This window comes from Rhinopithecus roxellana, chromosome 13, assembly GCF_007565055.1.
Source record: "Rhinopithecus roxellana isolate Shanxi Qingling chromosome 13, ASM756505v1, whole genome shotgun sequence".
In the NCBI taxonomy this organism is placed as follows: Eukaryota; Metazoa; Chordata; class Mammalia; order Primates; family Cercopithecidae; genus Rhinopithecus; species Rhinopithecus roxellana.
The window spans coordinates 110,855,972-110,871,491 of NC_044561.1; the positions used below are offsets into that span (position 1 = coordinate 110,855,972).

A 15,520-nucleotide genomic window follows, 5' to 3' on the forward strand; every position below is an offset into this window, starting at 1 on the left:
AGGCAGGAGAACCACTTGAACCCAGAAAGCGGAGGTTGCAGTGAGTCAAGATTGCGCCATTGCACTCCAGCCTGGGCAACACAGAGAGACTCTGTCTCAAAAGAAAATAAAAATAAAAATAAAAATAAAAATAAAAATTGGTCGGGCACAGTGGCTCACGCCTGTAATCCCAGCACTTTGGGAGGCTGAGGCGGGTGGATCACCAGAGGTCAGGAGTTCAAGACCACCCTGGTCAACACGGTGAAACCCCATCTCTACTAAAAATACAAAAAATTAGCCAAGCATGGTGGCAGGCACCTGTAATCCCAACTACTCAGGAGGCTGAGGGAGGAGAATTACTTGAACCCGGGAGGTGGAGGTTGTAGTGAGCCGAGATCACGCCACTGCACTCCAGCCTGGGCGACGGAGCGAGACTCTGTCTCAATAAATAAATAAATAAACAAACAGACAGACAGACTGGGCTGGAGGGTAACAACACTGGCTATCTGTTCCACTGAGGCTCACAGAAGACCACTCAGGCGGCCACTGGGTATGAATCCAGGCTTGAATCGGAAACGCAGCCTCTCTGTCCATTTCAACACATGGTTTTCCTCTCAACATCACAGGGTCTTTCTCAGAGACTCTCAGAGCCCAAATCAAGCTCAGGGAGCACCTTCTCAGCAGCAGCCCCTGAAGGCAGAAGAGGGTCCAAACCTGTCCCTGCCTGCTGAGGAAGCAAAGATGGGAGCAAAGGGAAGCAGCCTTCACCTGTGCCCTCGCTCCCCACCCCTCAGCACCCAACCACCTCTGGCCTCACAGCCTGCAGAGAACTTGAGCCCTAGAGAACCGAGGAGAACCCCACTTACCTGGGACCTCAGAATCCATGCTCTCCCAGAGGACACCTCTCACACACATGGGGCAGCAGTCATGTGACACTCCTGCAGGGAGCAAGAAGCCAAGATGTGACTGATGCACTTGGCAGTGCTTATGGCAAGTCCAGGAAACCACAACATTCACCTACAGAAAACACACCTGGGGAATCAGGGTCTCAGGAGGTGAATGTACTGACAGCTTGTCTAGCCCATCTTGGGTCACTGACACAGTCCCCTGAGGTCGTCCCGTCTGAAATGGACAATGGTTCCTCTCCACAAGAGGAAAACCTTGTAACTTTTCCTTTATTACCAATAACCAAGACACAAGCAGCCTGTAATCACTTTGCACACAGGGGCAGAAAAAGATCCAGGGCTTGTTGAAATCGGAGACCAGTGTCAGAAGCCTGGAAAATGGCCTGAGCCGGGACAGTGGCACAGCAGAGCACAGGATGAAGCAGCTTCCGTCTTGTCCCACATAAATGGAACCTGCCCCAACCAGGAGAGGTAAAGGAAAGACCCTCCAGATAAGAAGCTGGCAGAGTTCTTCGGACGTGGAAGACAGGGACTGTGTGATCCTAAGAAAAATCACCTCAGTGTACTCCTGTTTTCCAGATGAGGAAACTGAGGATCATAAAAAGAACCAAAGCTAGGGAGTGGTGGTAAGGCGTTCAGGACCAGGATACAAGTAGGTTTGATGCCAAAGCCCTTCAGCTTTTGAGTCAAGATATTCCAAGACACAACAATGATAAGGGATCCCTGAAGACACTAAACCTAAGCAAGCACAAGAGAAACCCAATGCATTCATGACGGCCCCAAAGAGGGTAAAACCGGGGCCAGCACAAAGACACCCTCACCTCACTTCTCTCTACTTCCCAGACGTCACGCCCAGGGAACCTGCATGTATCCACTCTTGAGGGACACAAAGCCCCAGATCTCCAGAGGACAGACCTCATGGAATACCATGGTCCACCTGCTTCCTGGCAGGATGGAGACACTTCTCATGGGCCCCTCTGCACCAATCAACCTCCTCTGCCAGAATCAAGAAGCCCTGGATGAGCTATCTAGACATCACCTGGTCAAACCTGTTCTGGAAAGGACAAGGAGAATACTGGCACAGAACCAGGTGGTAAATGTTTCCTAAAAGTTGGCTGGTGTTAACAGGGGTTCACGGTCTCAGCAACACGAAAAGAGTTCGTCTAGAGAAGAACCACACATCAGGGACAGCTTAGGTCTCATCTTAAGCACATATTGTTGAATTTGTGATCCTGAAGCAGTACACTGAAGGGGACTCTGAACCTAGGACAGGTTCTGGTGTGGCACACCAGCGTGGCGGAGTCTGGCATACACAGTAAGGGTTATTTTGGGCAGGATGGCCCATCTGTCATCTGTGGGTCAGGGCTGATTACACATCTCACTCTTCTATCAGCCATGCCTACTTATACCTCTGGCTTTGGTCCTTGACATCACAATGACAATCGTGTGGGGAAATGCATCCTGGTGGCCCACGGACAAGACCGTCAAGGGGAACACCATGGGATGACCACTGGGCCAGTGGGAAATAGCTCTGACCACCCCCACACAGGCTGCCTCGCTCAAAAGTATTTCACTGACACACAACAAGGTGACATGCAAAGCCCTGTCACCTTACAATTCTAAGTCTTTAGCTGGAATGCAGTCCAGGCTGCAGCACAGCCTGGAACGCAGTAGCACAATCTCGGCTCACTGCAACCTCCACCTCCTGTGTTCAAACGATTCTGGTGTGCCTCAGCCTCCTGAGTAGCTGGAATTATAGGCATGTGCCACCACAACCTACTAATTTTTGTATTTTTTAGTAGAGATGGGGTTTCACCATGTTGGCCAAGCTGGTCTTGAACTCCTGGCCTCAAGTGATCCACCCGCCTTGGCCTCCCAGAGTGTTGGGATTACAAGTGTGAGTCACCGTGCTCGGCCCATCTCCTGTTTTTCATTTGTTCCTTAACTGCTGAAAAGCAACCATCTGCCAAGCACCAGGTAAGTCAAGAGACAGGACTCAGATACTGAGACAGGCGAAGTGGTTCACACCTATAATTCTATAATTCCGGCACTTTGGAAGACAGAGGGAAAAACACTTAAAGCCAGTTCAGGACCAGCCTGGGCAACATAGCGAGACCCTGTCTGTCCCAGCTATTTGGGAGGCTGAGGTGGGAGGATCACTTGCATACAGGAGTTCAAGCTATGATCACGCCACTGCACACTGCACCCCGGCGTGGACAACAGAGTAAGACCCTGTCACTAAACAAATACAATAAAATACTAAACAAAAGCTCAAGACACTGCCCTCAAGGTCACAAAAGAGAAGCAAAGACAATCAAGCCAGTAATTGCCACAGGGTGTGACTACCAGGGCTGTAGCTGTGGTTCCACCACCAATCCTGAGGTGGGGACACACCCTCATACACCTTGGTGAACGCCTTCCAGACCCCTGCAGGGAGCCTTGCACAGGGAGCACTCAATAATCATCAGACACCAAGCGCCAGGAGGCATTTGAAAGATGGTGAGAAGGAGGTGTGAGAAAGCTCCAGAGTTTGGAAGGGACAGGAGTGGACCCTCCAAACACGGGGAAGCGCTTTCAGCGATTTCTCTCCCTGCACTATCAATGACCAGGGCACAGGCAGCCCACGATCACTTTCGAATACAGGTGCAAAAAAGGGCAGGTGAGCCCACGTTCGCGTGTTAGCTGCCAGATCTCCAGAGGGCTGCTCACTCCCCAGGGAAGAGAAAGGTACCCAGGACCCTGACAGCCGTCATCACTTCACAGGCAGATTCCATCTTCCCCACCCAGAGTCCACAGGAAAACCGACTTCTGGTAAAAACGCCTCGGCTGTACATTCAGCCCACCAATTCTGAGTATCTATCTACACGTGGACAGGCACCATGGGTTTAAAATCAAGAAAAACAGCCAAGGCCTCTGCCCTCAGAGAGCTTTTGCAGTTTCCCTACTTCACAGAAAGTCAACCTCAGGAGAATGAAGGAACTTAGCCAGGATGTGACCCCCAAGTCCAGCCCCTGTCTCCTAAATCACGCTTTGCAGACAGTTCTCAGAATTCGGAACTGGCCGAGCTCATTGACTATCCCCTCTACTGGGTCCCACAGAAGGGTCCTCCCCCAAGGTGCGCATAAGCAGCGGCACTCACCCAGGGCATTCTCACCCCGCGGACAGACGCCCCTCGGGGGTGCAGATCAGAGTGCTGCAGGAGGGGGCGCTGGCTGGTGCCAAGCCCTCCGAGGAGCAGCACAGCCCACAAGGCCTAGGCAGGGAAAAAGCACGGGGAGGGGGCTTTAGTACAAGGCCCGGAGACAGAAGTCCAGACTCTGCCCCACTGGGGTGCTAGGAGCGTCTTCCATTTAAACCACAGCTAACTGGTCTGTAAAATGAAGGTTCTAACACCTTTTAAAAGGTATTGAGGGGAAAAAGAGTTAACGGTCCCAAGGACATGGCACAATGACTGACACTTTGTAGGCAACAGACAAGTGGCTTTGGGGGCTTCCAATGCCAGGAGTCGGGGGCGGGCAGCTAAAGTCGCCGAGCCCTGTTTCCCGTCATCCAGGGGCACTAAGCCTTCCCGCAAAGTAGCTTCGCGGACAGGGGGTCTGACGTCTGCACGTGGCCGGCTCAGCACAGCGGCGGCCGAGGGCGCTGTTCATCCGCCAGTGTCTTTCCCGAGGACACGTGAATCCCAGGGGGCTCACTCCAGCAAAGGGGACGAGGCACTGCACCAGGGACCGGGCCTGATCTCTCTGGCCGCCTTCCCTGGGGCCTCAGTTTTCCCCGATGGTGAGAGTGGCGAAGACCACGCGCCCTGCTGTGGACTCACCCGGCGCCCTGGCGTCGAGTGGCGGCGGAGACCTGACAGACGGCGCGGGAAATATCAAGATGTCTGCAGATTTCGAGCGATGGGGTGCGGTGGCTTGCGATGGTATGCGATGGCGTGCGATGGCGAGGGACGGCGAAAGACCGAGGCCACACGACTAGGAAGCTACACTGGTTTCGCGCCGGCGGAAATACAGATGAGAGCGCGAACTGCGGCCTAGAGCGGAAGGAAACAAGGCGAGCAGCCCTGCAGCGTCCCCTGGCGGAGTCGAGCTCAACTCCGGACTCTGGAGGACTTGGGATAAATTTCGAAAACAGCCTGAAAGTTTAGAAGTAATCTTCTCCCTCTTGCTTTGCTTTTCTGTTTGTTCTGAAGATGTTCCTTGGTCACTGACTCTTATTAATCTGTAGGAATGGCCAATTTTCCATCATAGGAGCTGTTACTACGATGAGGGGACTGTGCTTAGTTTGAACTTCTTTCTGCAAGGGTTCAGAGGCGCCTGTCTTTGATTCACCACTGTACTCACTACCCAGTTCAGTGGCTAGCACCGTTGAATGAATGAATTCTACCCCCACCCCATTCATTTTTTTCTGGACAATGTCAGACCGAGATGACTGAGTCATGGTCAGAGACTGGAATGTGAGGGTGAGAAGATGAGCCAAGAGAGGAGGACAGCGAGTAACTGCTTTGCTAAACTCCAGCCTCAAAGTACACGGGGTGGAGGGTGCAAAGAGTCTCTGAACTTGAAGATTTGCATTTGAGGAACTTGATCAGATTTGCACAGTGACGGAGACTATAGACAGATGTCCCATGTTCTCTGCAGCATACTGGAGACAATCTTGGGAGGGGACTTAATGGCTCACAAATTCTCATAAGCACTGGCACTGTCTGCATCCTGGGCAGGGTGTGCCTCTTGGGCCTGAGACAGCCCTGCTACTGACTCTGCCCATGTTCTGGAGTGCAAGCAGCCCACCCTTGGGCCTGATGAGGAGCCCACACACTCCGCTCCAGTCAGATTCTTGGTACTCAATAGGTCAGAAGGACAAGAACATCCAGGCCTGACCTATGCGATCGTGAGGGAAAAGGGGGTCCTTGAGGTGAGATCTGCTACATATTTTGTACCTGGGAGAGGCCTATGGGATCCCAAGACTGTAAGAACATTGGGAGTCTCTGTGATGGGGAGGGGCTGTGGGATGCTGCTATGGTTTGGCTGTGACCCCACCTAAATCTCATCTAGAACTGTACTTCCCAAAATTCCCACCTGTCGTGGGAGGTAATTGAATCATGGGGGCAGTTACCTCCATGCTGCTGTTCTTGTAATAGTGAGTTCTCATGAGATCTGATGGTTTTATAAGGGGCTTTTCCCCCTTTTGCTCTATACTTCTCCTTGCTGCCACCATGTGAAGAAAGACGTGTTTGCTTTCCCTTCCACCATGATTGTAAGTTTCCTGAGATCTCCACAGCCATGCTGAACTGTGAGTCAATTAAACCTCTTTCCTTTATAAATTACCCAGTCTCAGGCAGTTCTTTATAGCAGCGTTAAGGATGGACTAATACAGATGCTGTGACTGAGAGGACACTGGGCAGGGGGGTCAGGTGTGCTCATTTGTGGCCACACAACCCTGGTGTCCTCTTCTGCCTCCTACTCTTGCTGTTACTCTCCATGTGACTCTGGCTAAGTAACCTAACTTCTCCACCCAGCCTTAGTCTCCAGTTACAGAAAATAGGCAGTCATAGCTCCCTGCTCATAGCGTTACTGTGAGAATTAAATGAAATGATTTATATCAAGACCGTAGCATAGGCTGGGCGCTGTGGCTCAAGCCTGTAATCCCAGCACTTTGGGAGGCCGAGACGGGCGGATCACGAGGTCAGGAGATCGAGACCATCCCCGCTAACACAGTGAAACCCCGTCTCTACTAAAAAAATGCAAAAAACAAGCCGGGCGAGGTGGCGGGCGCCTGTAGTCCCAGCTACTTGGGAGGCTGAGGCAGGAGAATGGCATAAACCCGGGAGGCGGAGCTTGCAGTGAGCTGAGATCCAGCCACTGCACTCCAGCCTGGGCGACAGAGCGAGACGCCGTCTCAACAACAACAACAAAAAAAGACCGTAGCACAGAACAAATATCCAAGGCCTAGTAGTTGCTATATTGTAGTATTGTGAGAAAGTTGAGGGCTTCTGTCACTGTAAGGACTCTGGGATTATTTATGAAGCAGAGGAAATGTGCTGTGTTTGAAAAGTCTAAGATAGCATTGTCAGCCAGGCATGGTGGAGCAGTCCTGTAGTCCCAGCTACTCAGGAGGTTGAGGTGGGAGAATCACTTCAGTCTGGGAAGTTGAGGCTGCAGTAAGCCAAGATCACACCACTGCACTCCAGACAGGTTGACAAAACGAGACGCTGTCTCAAAAAAGAAAAAGAAAGAGAAAGATAGCATTGTCCAATAGAAATATAATGCAAGGCCGGGCGCAGTGGCTCACGCCTGTAATCGCAGCACTTTGGGAGGCTGAGGCAGGTGGATCACATGAGGTCAGGAGTTCAAGACCAGCCTGGCCAACATGGTGAAACCCTGTCTCTACTAAAAATACAAAACTTAGCCAGGCGTGGTGACATGCGCCTGTAGTCCCAGGTACTCGGGAGGTTGAGACAGGAGAATTGCTTGAACCTGGGCAGCAGATGTTGCAGTGAGCCGAGATCATGCTGTCGCACTCCAACCTGGGTGACTGAGCGAGGCTCCATCTCAAAAAAAAAAAAAAAAGAAGAACATAAATATAATGATAATGCAAGCCACATATGTACTTTTACATTTGCAAAGAGCATGTTAAAAAGATAAAACGTAGGCCAGCTGAGGTGGCTCATGCCTGTAATCCCAGCACTTTGGGAGGCCAAGGCAGGTGGATCACCTGAGGTCAGGAGTTCAAGACCAGCCTAATGAACATGGAGAAACCCCATCTCTATTAAAAATACAAAATTACCGGGCGTGGTGGTGTGTGCCTGTAATCCCAGCTACTCGGGAGGCTGAGGCAGGAGAATCGCTGGAACCCAGGAGGCGGAGGTTACGGTAAGCCAAGATCTCCCCATTGCACTCCAGCCTGGGCAACAAGAGCGAAACTCCATCTCAAAAAAAAAAAAAAAAACGAGAAAATGTAAAAGTAAAATTAATTTTAATAATTTATTTAACTGAATATAACCAAAATATTATCATGTCAGCATGTAATCAATATTTTATAATTACTCATGAGCTATTTACTATTCTTTTTCTTGTATGAGGTCTTCGGAATCTGGTATGTGATTTACATTTATGGCACATTACAATTCCGACTGGCCACATTTCCAGTGCTCTGTAGCCACATGTGGCTAGTTGCTGCTCTACTCCCCAGCACAGATCTAAGGCAATCTGGCTCTCATCACCCCTTTGGAGCTGGAAGAGACACAGCAAACAGGAGGCTGAGTGCAACCACAACCCACGCCCGCCTCTGCCGCCCCACCTATGAGCCTGAAAGGGCTTGGCCTCCTGCATATTCAGATTGAGGCCTCACCGAGCTGAATCTTTTGAGCTAGCAGTTAAGGCCAAGGTGTCCTCAGAAAGCTGGGAACAGGCGGAACTGCAGATTTTCTGTAGTTCCAGATTTTCTTTTGCACTCCTTATTCCCATAACACTAAGGAGGGCACCTTGGCAAGTTCATTCCTGCAGCCCCAGTGCCTATAGCAGGATGGGCACCTAAGAGGAGTGGTTGATGCTTGTTCCACAGTAGTGGAACAGGATGTTAAATTAGCCGGACGTGGTGGCGGGCGCCTGTAGTCCCAGTTACTCAGGCGGCTGAGGCAGGAGAATGGTGTGAACCTGGGAGGCGGAGCTCGCAGTGAGCCAAGATGGAGCCACTGTACTCCAGCCTGGGCGACAGAGGGAGACTCCATCTCAAAAAAAAAAAAAAAAAAAAGGAAGTTTCAGCTGACACATCAAGGAAAGGAGAAAGGAGGCACCAATATAGGGGGAATAACCATATACAATTGCATCTCAAGATTAACAAATGAGGCCGGGTGTGGTGGCTCATGCCTGTAATCCAAGCACTTTGGGAGGCCAGGGCAGGTGGATGACAAGGTCAGGAGTTCGAGACCAGCCTAGCCAACATGGTGAAACCCCATCTCTACTAAAAACACAAAAATTAGCCAGGCGTGGTGGTGGGTGCCTGTAATCCCAGCTACTCAGGAGGCTGAGGCACGAGAATCACTTGATCCCAGGAGGCAGAGGTTGCAGTGAGCCAAGATCATACTATTGCACTCTAGCCTGGGTGACAAGAGTGAAACTCCATCCAAAAAAAGAAAGAAAGAGAGAAAGAAAGAGAGAAGGAAGGAAGGAAAGAAAGAAAGAAGGAAGGAAGGAAGGGAGGGAGGGAGGGAGGGAGGGAGGGAGGGAAAGAAAGAAAGAAAAAGAAAGAAAGAAAGAAAAAGAAAGAAAGAAAGAAAGAAAGAAAGAAAGAAAGAAAGAAAGAAAGAAAGAAAGAAAGAAAGGAAGAAAGAAAGGAAGAAAGAAAGAAGGAAGGAAAGAAAATTAAAAATGCAATAAAACTGCTGTTGTGATAGGCAAAAATTGATCTGAGTATTGGCAGTTTTTGAAGGTTCCGTGATAAAATAGCAGCTGCCTTCCAAAGAAAGTGCCGGACCAGATGCAGAACGGAGGAAGGAGATAATTTAAAAGAAAAAGAGAGAAATAAGGATTAAACATCTCCCTAGCTTGGAGATGGTGCGGGCTTCTTGCAAAAGCACCAGATGAGATGTCTCCCCTCTTCTTACCCTTTACTCCACCTGTTTTGATCCTGAAAGTATTGAGAGTGGGTAAATGGACAGAAAATTCCTATTGAAGAGAAACATATGTGGATACATGAAGAGAGAAGGCCCATGTCCCCACCCCAGCAGACAGCAGCCTGTCCTGTACATAGCCCCAGCTGGTGGAGAAATGTCTTACCTATGAAAGATCATTGAAAACATAATAATGCTGGACATAAAATGACTGGACATTTAAACTTGTTGAATGGATTCAGCAGATCCGTAACTAATCCTGTTTTTTTTGTTTGTTTGTTTGAGACAGAGTCTTGCTCTGTCACCCAGGCTTGAGTGCAGTGGTGTGATCTCAGCTCACTGCAACCTCCGCCTCCTGGGTTCAAGCGATTCTCCTGCCTCAGCCTCCTGAGTAGCTAGGATTACAGGCACATGCTACCATGCCTAGCTAATTTTTGTATTTGTAGTAGAGATGGGGTTTTACCATGTTGATCAGGCTGGTCTTGAACTCCTGACCTCGTGATCCACCCACCTCGGCCTCCCAAAGTGCTGGGATTACAGACTTGAGCCACCATGCCCAGACTTTTTTTTTTTTTTTTTTTTTTGAGACTGAGTCTTGCTCTGTCACCCAGGCTGGAGTGCAATGGTGCGATCTCGGCTCACTGCAACCTCCGCCTCCCGGGTTCAAGCACTTCTCCTGCCTCAGCCTCCTGAGTAGCTGGGATTACAGGTGTGCACCACCACACCTGGCTAATTTTTTTGTGTTTCTAGTAGAGATGGGATTTCACCATATTGGCCAGGCTGGTCTCAAACTCCTGACCTTGTAATCCACCTGCCTCAGCCTCCCAAAGTGCTGGGATTACAGGCGTGAGCCACCACACTTGACCCTACTGGTGTATTATTAAAAAATAATAAAATAAAATTGTTGAATGGAAACTGTGTTTTCCATTTTTAGTGATTGCAAGACTTTTTATTACCTAAGAATGATCAGAAAAATTATAAGGCTTTGCCTGATATTTTTCTAGGGATAGGGGAGAGACACTTCCACTTAGCAAGTCTAAGCAGACATATCAGGAGTCCTGCTTTCAACCTACTGGTTGCAAAGGATTGGACTGTAGCTGAGAAGACAAGGTTCTACCACGGGAAGTCTGTGACCTCATAGTGGCTGAGAAATCCCCAGGGCCTGGAGCCCCTTCGCCAGAAGAGATGGAATCATGGCCAGCTGGACGGCGTCTTCCAAGGAGTTGGTGCCCGGAGTCTAGGTGGGAAGTCAGCAACTGACCATGCAAGACCTGAGGGAGCTCCAGACCCATCTCCGTGCCAAGAGTGACCACCATGCTGCAGATTTCGTTGTATCTGTCCATTCTCCTCCTCGGCTTCTTACTGCTCCTGTGTTACTGTGTCTTTCACAGTATGGTCTTTCAGGAATCCATCTGGGTGATGAGCACTCTCTGGGGGCGCTATGGGGGCATCTATGGAGCGTGGCAGCAGTGTGCTGTGATAGAAAACAGGTAGATGGGCCAGGTGGCTCACACCTGTAGTCCCAGCACTGGGGGAGGCCAAGGCAGGCAGATCACTTGAGGTCAGGAGTTTGTGACCAGCCTGACAAACATGGTAAAATCCCATCTCTACTAAAAATAGAAAAATTAGCCAGGCATAGTGGTGGGCGCCTGTAATCCCAGCTACTCGGGAGGCTGAGGCCCAAGAATCGTTTGAACCTGGGAGGCGGAAGTTACAGCAGGCCGAGATTGTGCCACTTCACTCCAGCCTGGGTAATAGAGCGAGACCTTGTCTCAAAAAGTAAAATAAATAAAATAAAATAATAAAAGTAAATTAAATTTAAAAATAAAATATAAAATAATAATAAAATAAAAATGAAGGAGCATCAGAGATGCTCAGGTCCCAATCCCCTCTGCCACGAGCTAGCTCTGGGCCCTGCTCTTAACCTCAGCTTACTCATCCTAAAAACAAAGCTGTGAGGGAAAGGAATTTCTACTACTGTTGTTGTTATTGTTCTTATAAATACAATCCTGATCTTTTCCAAAGCCAAGATTTTTTTCCTCTCTTTTACCAGCAGTGTGTTCCCTTTAATTCCCCGGCAGGGAAATTTGCCCGGGTTTGGAGAACAGGGTGGCCGTTGCTGGGCTCCGTGCTCACCAGGCTGCTCTTTCCCATGCTGGCCATTGGCATCTGCCTCCCGCCCTGTGCTCCCTTTCTGTGTCTGCATTTGAAAGTGAACGGCCGGGCGCGGTGGCTCAAGCCTGTAATTCCAGCACTTTGGGAGGCCGAGACGGGCGGATCACGAGGTCAGGAGATCGAGACCATCCTGGCTAACACTGCGAAACCCCGTCTCTACTAAAAACTACAAAAAACTAGCCGGGCGAAGTGGCGGCGCCTGTGGTCCCAGCTACCCGGGAGGCTGAGGCAGGAGAATGGCGTGAACCCGGGAGGCGGAGCTTGCAGTGAGCTGAGATCCGGCCATTGCACTCCAGCCTGGGTGACAGAGCGAGACTCCGTATCAAAAAAAAAAAAAAAAGAAAAAAAAGAAAGTGATCATCAACTGCCTATTGATGCCTTGGTCATCGATAGTACAGGCAGGTGAACTGCACGAAGCATTCTCCGTGTTTGGAAACGCTGGTGCTTTTCTCACATTCGACTTCTCTTCGGTGAACACTCTCAAGCCTCTGGGGCATCGTGCGCTGTCATTTTGTTTGGCCTTTCTCAGCTTGACTTCTTGGCAAACATTAGGCTGTGTGTATCCGGGACTATTTGTTCCCCAGGACGAGGTTAACTACTCAAGGGATGGCTGAGGCTCACAGAGCATGAGCCCTGCACAGAAGAGGTAACATTCACCAGCCAGGTGAATTGTACAAAAATCGGGTATAGATCCTGATTATGATAGGATTTCCAAAGAAAGATGGCTTCTTAGAGGTGGTGTGCTTTGGTGGTTTTCTGTTTGTTTTCTGAGACATGGTCTTGCTCTGTTGCCCAGGCTGGAATGCAGTGGCATGATTAAAGCTCACTGCAGCCTCAACCTGCTGGGCTCAAGTGATCCTCCTGCCTCAGCCTCCGAAGTAGCTGGGACTACAAGCACATGTCACCATACCTGGCTAATTAAAACAATTTTTTTTTGTAGAGATGAGGTCTCACTATGTTGTCCACACTGGTCTCCAACTCCTGGGCTCAAACGATTCTCCCACCTCAACCTCCCAAAGTGCTAAGATTTCAAGAGTGAGTCATCGTGCTTGGACCTTGGTGGATTTTTATTTTTTTGGAGACAAGGTCTTGCTATGCTTCTTTGTCCTCAAGGGATCCTTCTGCCTCAGCCTCCCCAGTAGCTGGGACTACAGGTGCACACTAATGTGTCTGGCTCTTGGTGGATTTTTGAAGTACTCAAATAGGAGTCCTTTAAAGTTGCAATGGGAAGGCTCTTAAGGGTTGGGGGGGAGAAAGAGGAAGACTCTGAAGCTGAAGAGGAGGAAGGGATGGGGAGTGGACACCTGTGCTGGTATGTGGATAAGTTAGGAACCAGAGAGGGCAGTATCTCCCCATCTCATTGTGTGGCCTGTAATAGATGACCTTTAAATGTTGATGCAAAAGAAGAAAGGGAAATACTCATTGTGGCAACAGGAGAGGGCTCATTTAATTCTGACATGTAAGAAAAATTCCTTGTGTCCCAGTCTGCTCTTGGCTCTGAGGGCTTAAAAAAAAATGAAAAAGGCTGGGCATGGTGGCTCATACCTGTAATCCCAGCACTTTGGGAGGCCGAGGCAGGTGGATCACTTGAGGTCAGGAGTTCAAGATCAGCCTGGCCAAGATGGTGAAACCCCGTCTCTACTAAAAATACAAAAATTAGCTGGGCATGGTGGCGGGCGCCTGTAATCCCAGCTACTTGGGAGGCTGAGGCAGGTGGATCACTTGAGGTCAGGAGTTCAAGATCAGCCTGGCCAAGATGGTGAAACCCCGTCTCTACTAAAAATACAAAAATTAGCTGGGCATGGTGGCGGGCGCCTGTAATCCCAGCTACTTGGGAGGCTGAGGCAGGAGAATCACTTGAACCCAGCAGGTGGAGATTGCAGTTAGCATGCCACACTGAACTCTAGCCTGGGCAACAGAGCAAGACTCCATCAAAAAAAAAAAAAAAAAAAAAAAAAGAAGGAAGGAAGGAAGAAAGAAAAAGAAAGAAAGAAAGAAAGAAAAAAACAGGACAACTTAACTGATTCAAATAAAATAAAATTAGGGCAAGGTATGGTGGCTCATGCCTACAGTCTCAGCACTTTGGGAGGCTGAGGCAGGTGAATCATTTGAGGTTAGGAGTTCGAGACCAGCCTGGCCAAGATGGTGAAACCCCGTCTCTACTAAAAATACAAAAATTAGCCGGGTGTGGTGGCGGGCATCTGTAACCCCAGCTAATCGGGAGGCTGAAGCAGTAAAAATCACTCGAACCCAGGAGACGGAGGTTGCAGTGAGCTGAGATCACACCACTGCACTCCAGCCTGGGTGACAGAGCAAGACTTTGACTCAAAAAACAAAACAAATAAATTAATGAAATAACAAAAGCAGAAAACGAGCATAGGGCCTGGCCTGGTGGCCCATGTCTGTAATCCCAGCATGAAAGTACATCAATAGGAAATGTACGTTGGTGTTGTGGAGCAGCATCTCAAAAACCCTTGGAGGATGTTATGGACTGAATATGAGACCAAGGCAGGAGGATCATTTGAGACCAGGAGTTGGAGACCAACCTGGAAAACATAGTACGACCCCATCTCTACAATTTTTTTTTTTTAATTAGCAGGGCCTGGTGGCATGCTCCTATAGTCCCAGCTACTCAGGAGGCTGAGACAGGAGGATCGCTTGAGCCTGGGAGGTCGAGGCTGCAGTGAGCCATAATTTCACCACTGCACTGCAAGCTGGATGACAGAGCAAGACCCTGTTTCAAAAAAAAAAAGTTGGCAGACTTCAGTTGGAAAGTCTTGGTCCCAGTGCCCTTGAAGGGCAGGAGTGGTGCTTCTGCCCTGTGAATGCCTTCTGACGCCACCACTGGGGAAAGGTGGACACGACAGTGGAAATCAGTTGCATCTATCAATGGTGACAGCTGGATGTGACCACCTGCAGGCTCCCTGACACCTACTCCTCCTTCCTTTACCTCTGTTGCAGCCCACCTTCCCACCCCTACCACACACCCTGCCATGCTGGATAGGGCCTGCTGGGTGAGCTTCCTCAGGAAGGAGTGGGGACTCAGCCAAGCATCCCATGAACGAGCAAAGCACAGACACCCTGAGGGGTGTGCAGCCTCAACAAGTCCTAACCCACACTCAAGACAAATTAGATGAGGGATCTTAGAGATGGGTGACTCCTCCAAGAGCTCCAGAAAGGGTGGAAGTGCCTATCCTTGGCCCAGAAGGTAATTTTGAGAATTGAGAGCTTGAGTGTCAAAGGTTGTAAAAATCAGGCCGGGCATGGTGGCTCACACCTGTAATCCCAGCACTTGGGAGGCTGAGACAGGCAGATCACCTGAGGTTGGAAGTTCGAGACCAGCCTGGCCGGTATGGTGCAATCTACTAAAAATACAAAAATTAGTCACCAGGTGTAATCCCAGCTACTCAGGAGGCTAAGGCAGGCAATCCCTTGAACCTGGGAGGCAGAGGTTGCAGTGAGCTGAGATCACGCCACTGCACTCCAGCCTAGGTGACAGAGCAAGACTCTGTCTCAAAAAAAAAAGAGTTTGTGGAGTTCAGAATAGCATTTCTCAGAAAGCCCCGCTACTGCTTGCAAAACTTTCTTTTTTTTTTTAATGACCCTGCACAGGTTTCACTGTCACAGGTTTATTTAAAGTCTTCTGCTTGATCTCAAGTAGCTTGGAGAAAAAATGCCTCAAAGTGTTGCCCTTCACAGATATTTTCAAGGGCCTTTATTAGAAGGACCATTTAAGGATTAGATGGTATGACACCATTTAAGGATTAGATGATTAGAGGGTGACTCTGCTGCACCAGAGAAGAAAACGCTAGGGAAAACACTTTCTCTCCTTTAAGTCAAGTGTTTTCTA

General features: G+C 49.4%; 1 protein-coding gene and 1 non-coding gene across 2 annotated transcripts; one reads left to right on the forward strand and one right to left on the reverse strand.

The window, feature by feature from the left end:
* The first annotated feature begins 1,836 nt into the window (after positions 1–1,836).
* LOC104655845 lies at positions 1,837–6,198 on the forward strand. The gene is made up of 4 exons (XM_010355361.1): positions 1,837–1,977; positions 3,308–3,383; positions 3,983–4,141; positions 4,350–6,198. Exons 1-4 carry the CDS (start codon positions 1,837–1,839, stop codon positions 4,919–4,921), a joined length of 948 nt encoding a protein of 315 aa, XP_010353663.1. The 3' UTR covers positions 4,922–6,198.
* LOC115893026 lies at positions 3,396–3,529 on the reverse strand. Its single transcript, XR_004052985.1, has one exon. It is a non-coding gene; the product is annotated as a small nucleolar RNA SNORA71 (small nucleolar RNA).
* Positions 6,199–15,520: the final 9,322 nt, after the last annotated feature.

Excerpts from the sequence above, each read along its gene's own strand:
- LOC104655845 (XM_010355361.1), top strand. The coding sequence starts at position 1,837 with ATGGAGACACTTCTCATGGGCCCCTCTGCACCAATCAACCTCCTCTGC. Across the intron at positions 3,384-3,982 it reads CAGGAGGCATTTGAAAGATG|AAGGGTCCTCCCCCAAGGTG; the intron begins GTGAGAAGGAGG and ends TGGGTCCCACAG. Across the intron at positions 4,142-4,349 it reads GCACAGCCCACAAGGCCTAG|GCAACAGACAAGTGGCTTTG; the intron begins GCAGGGAAAAAG and ends GACACTTTGTAG.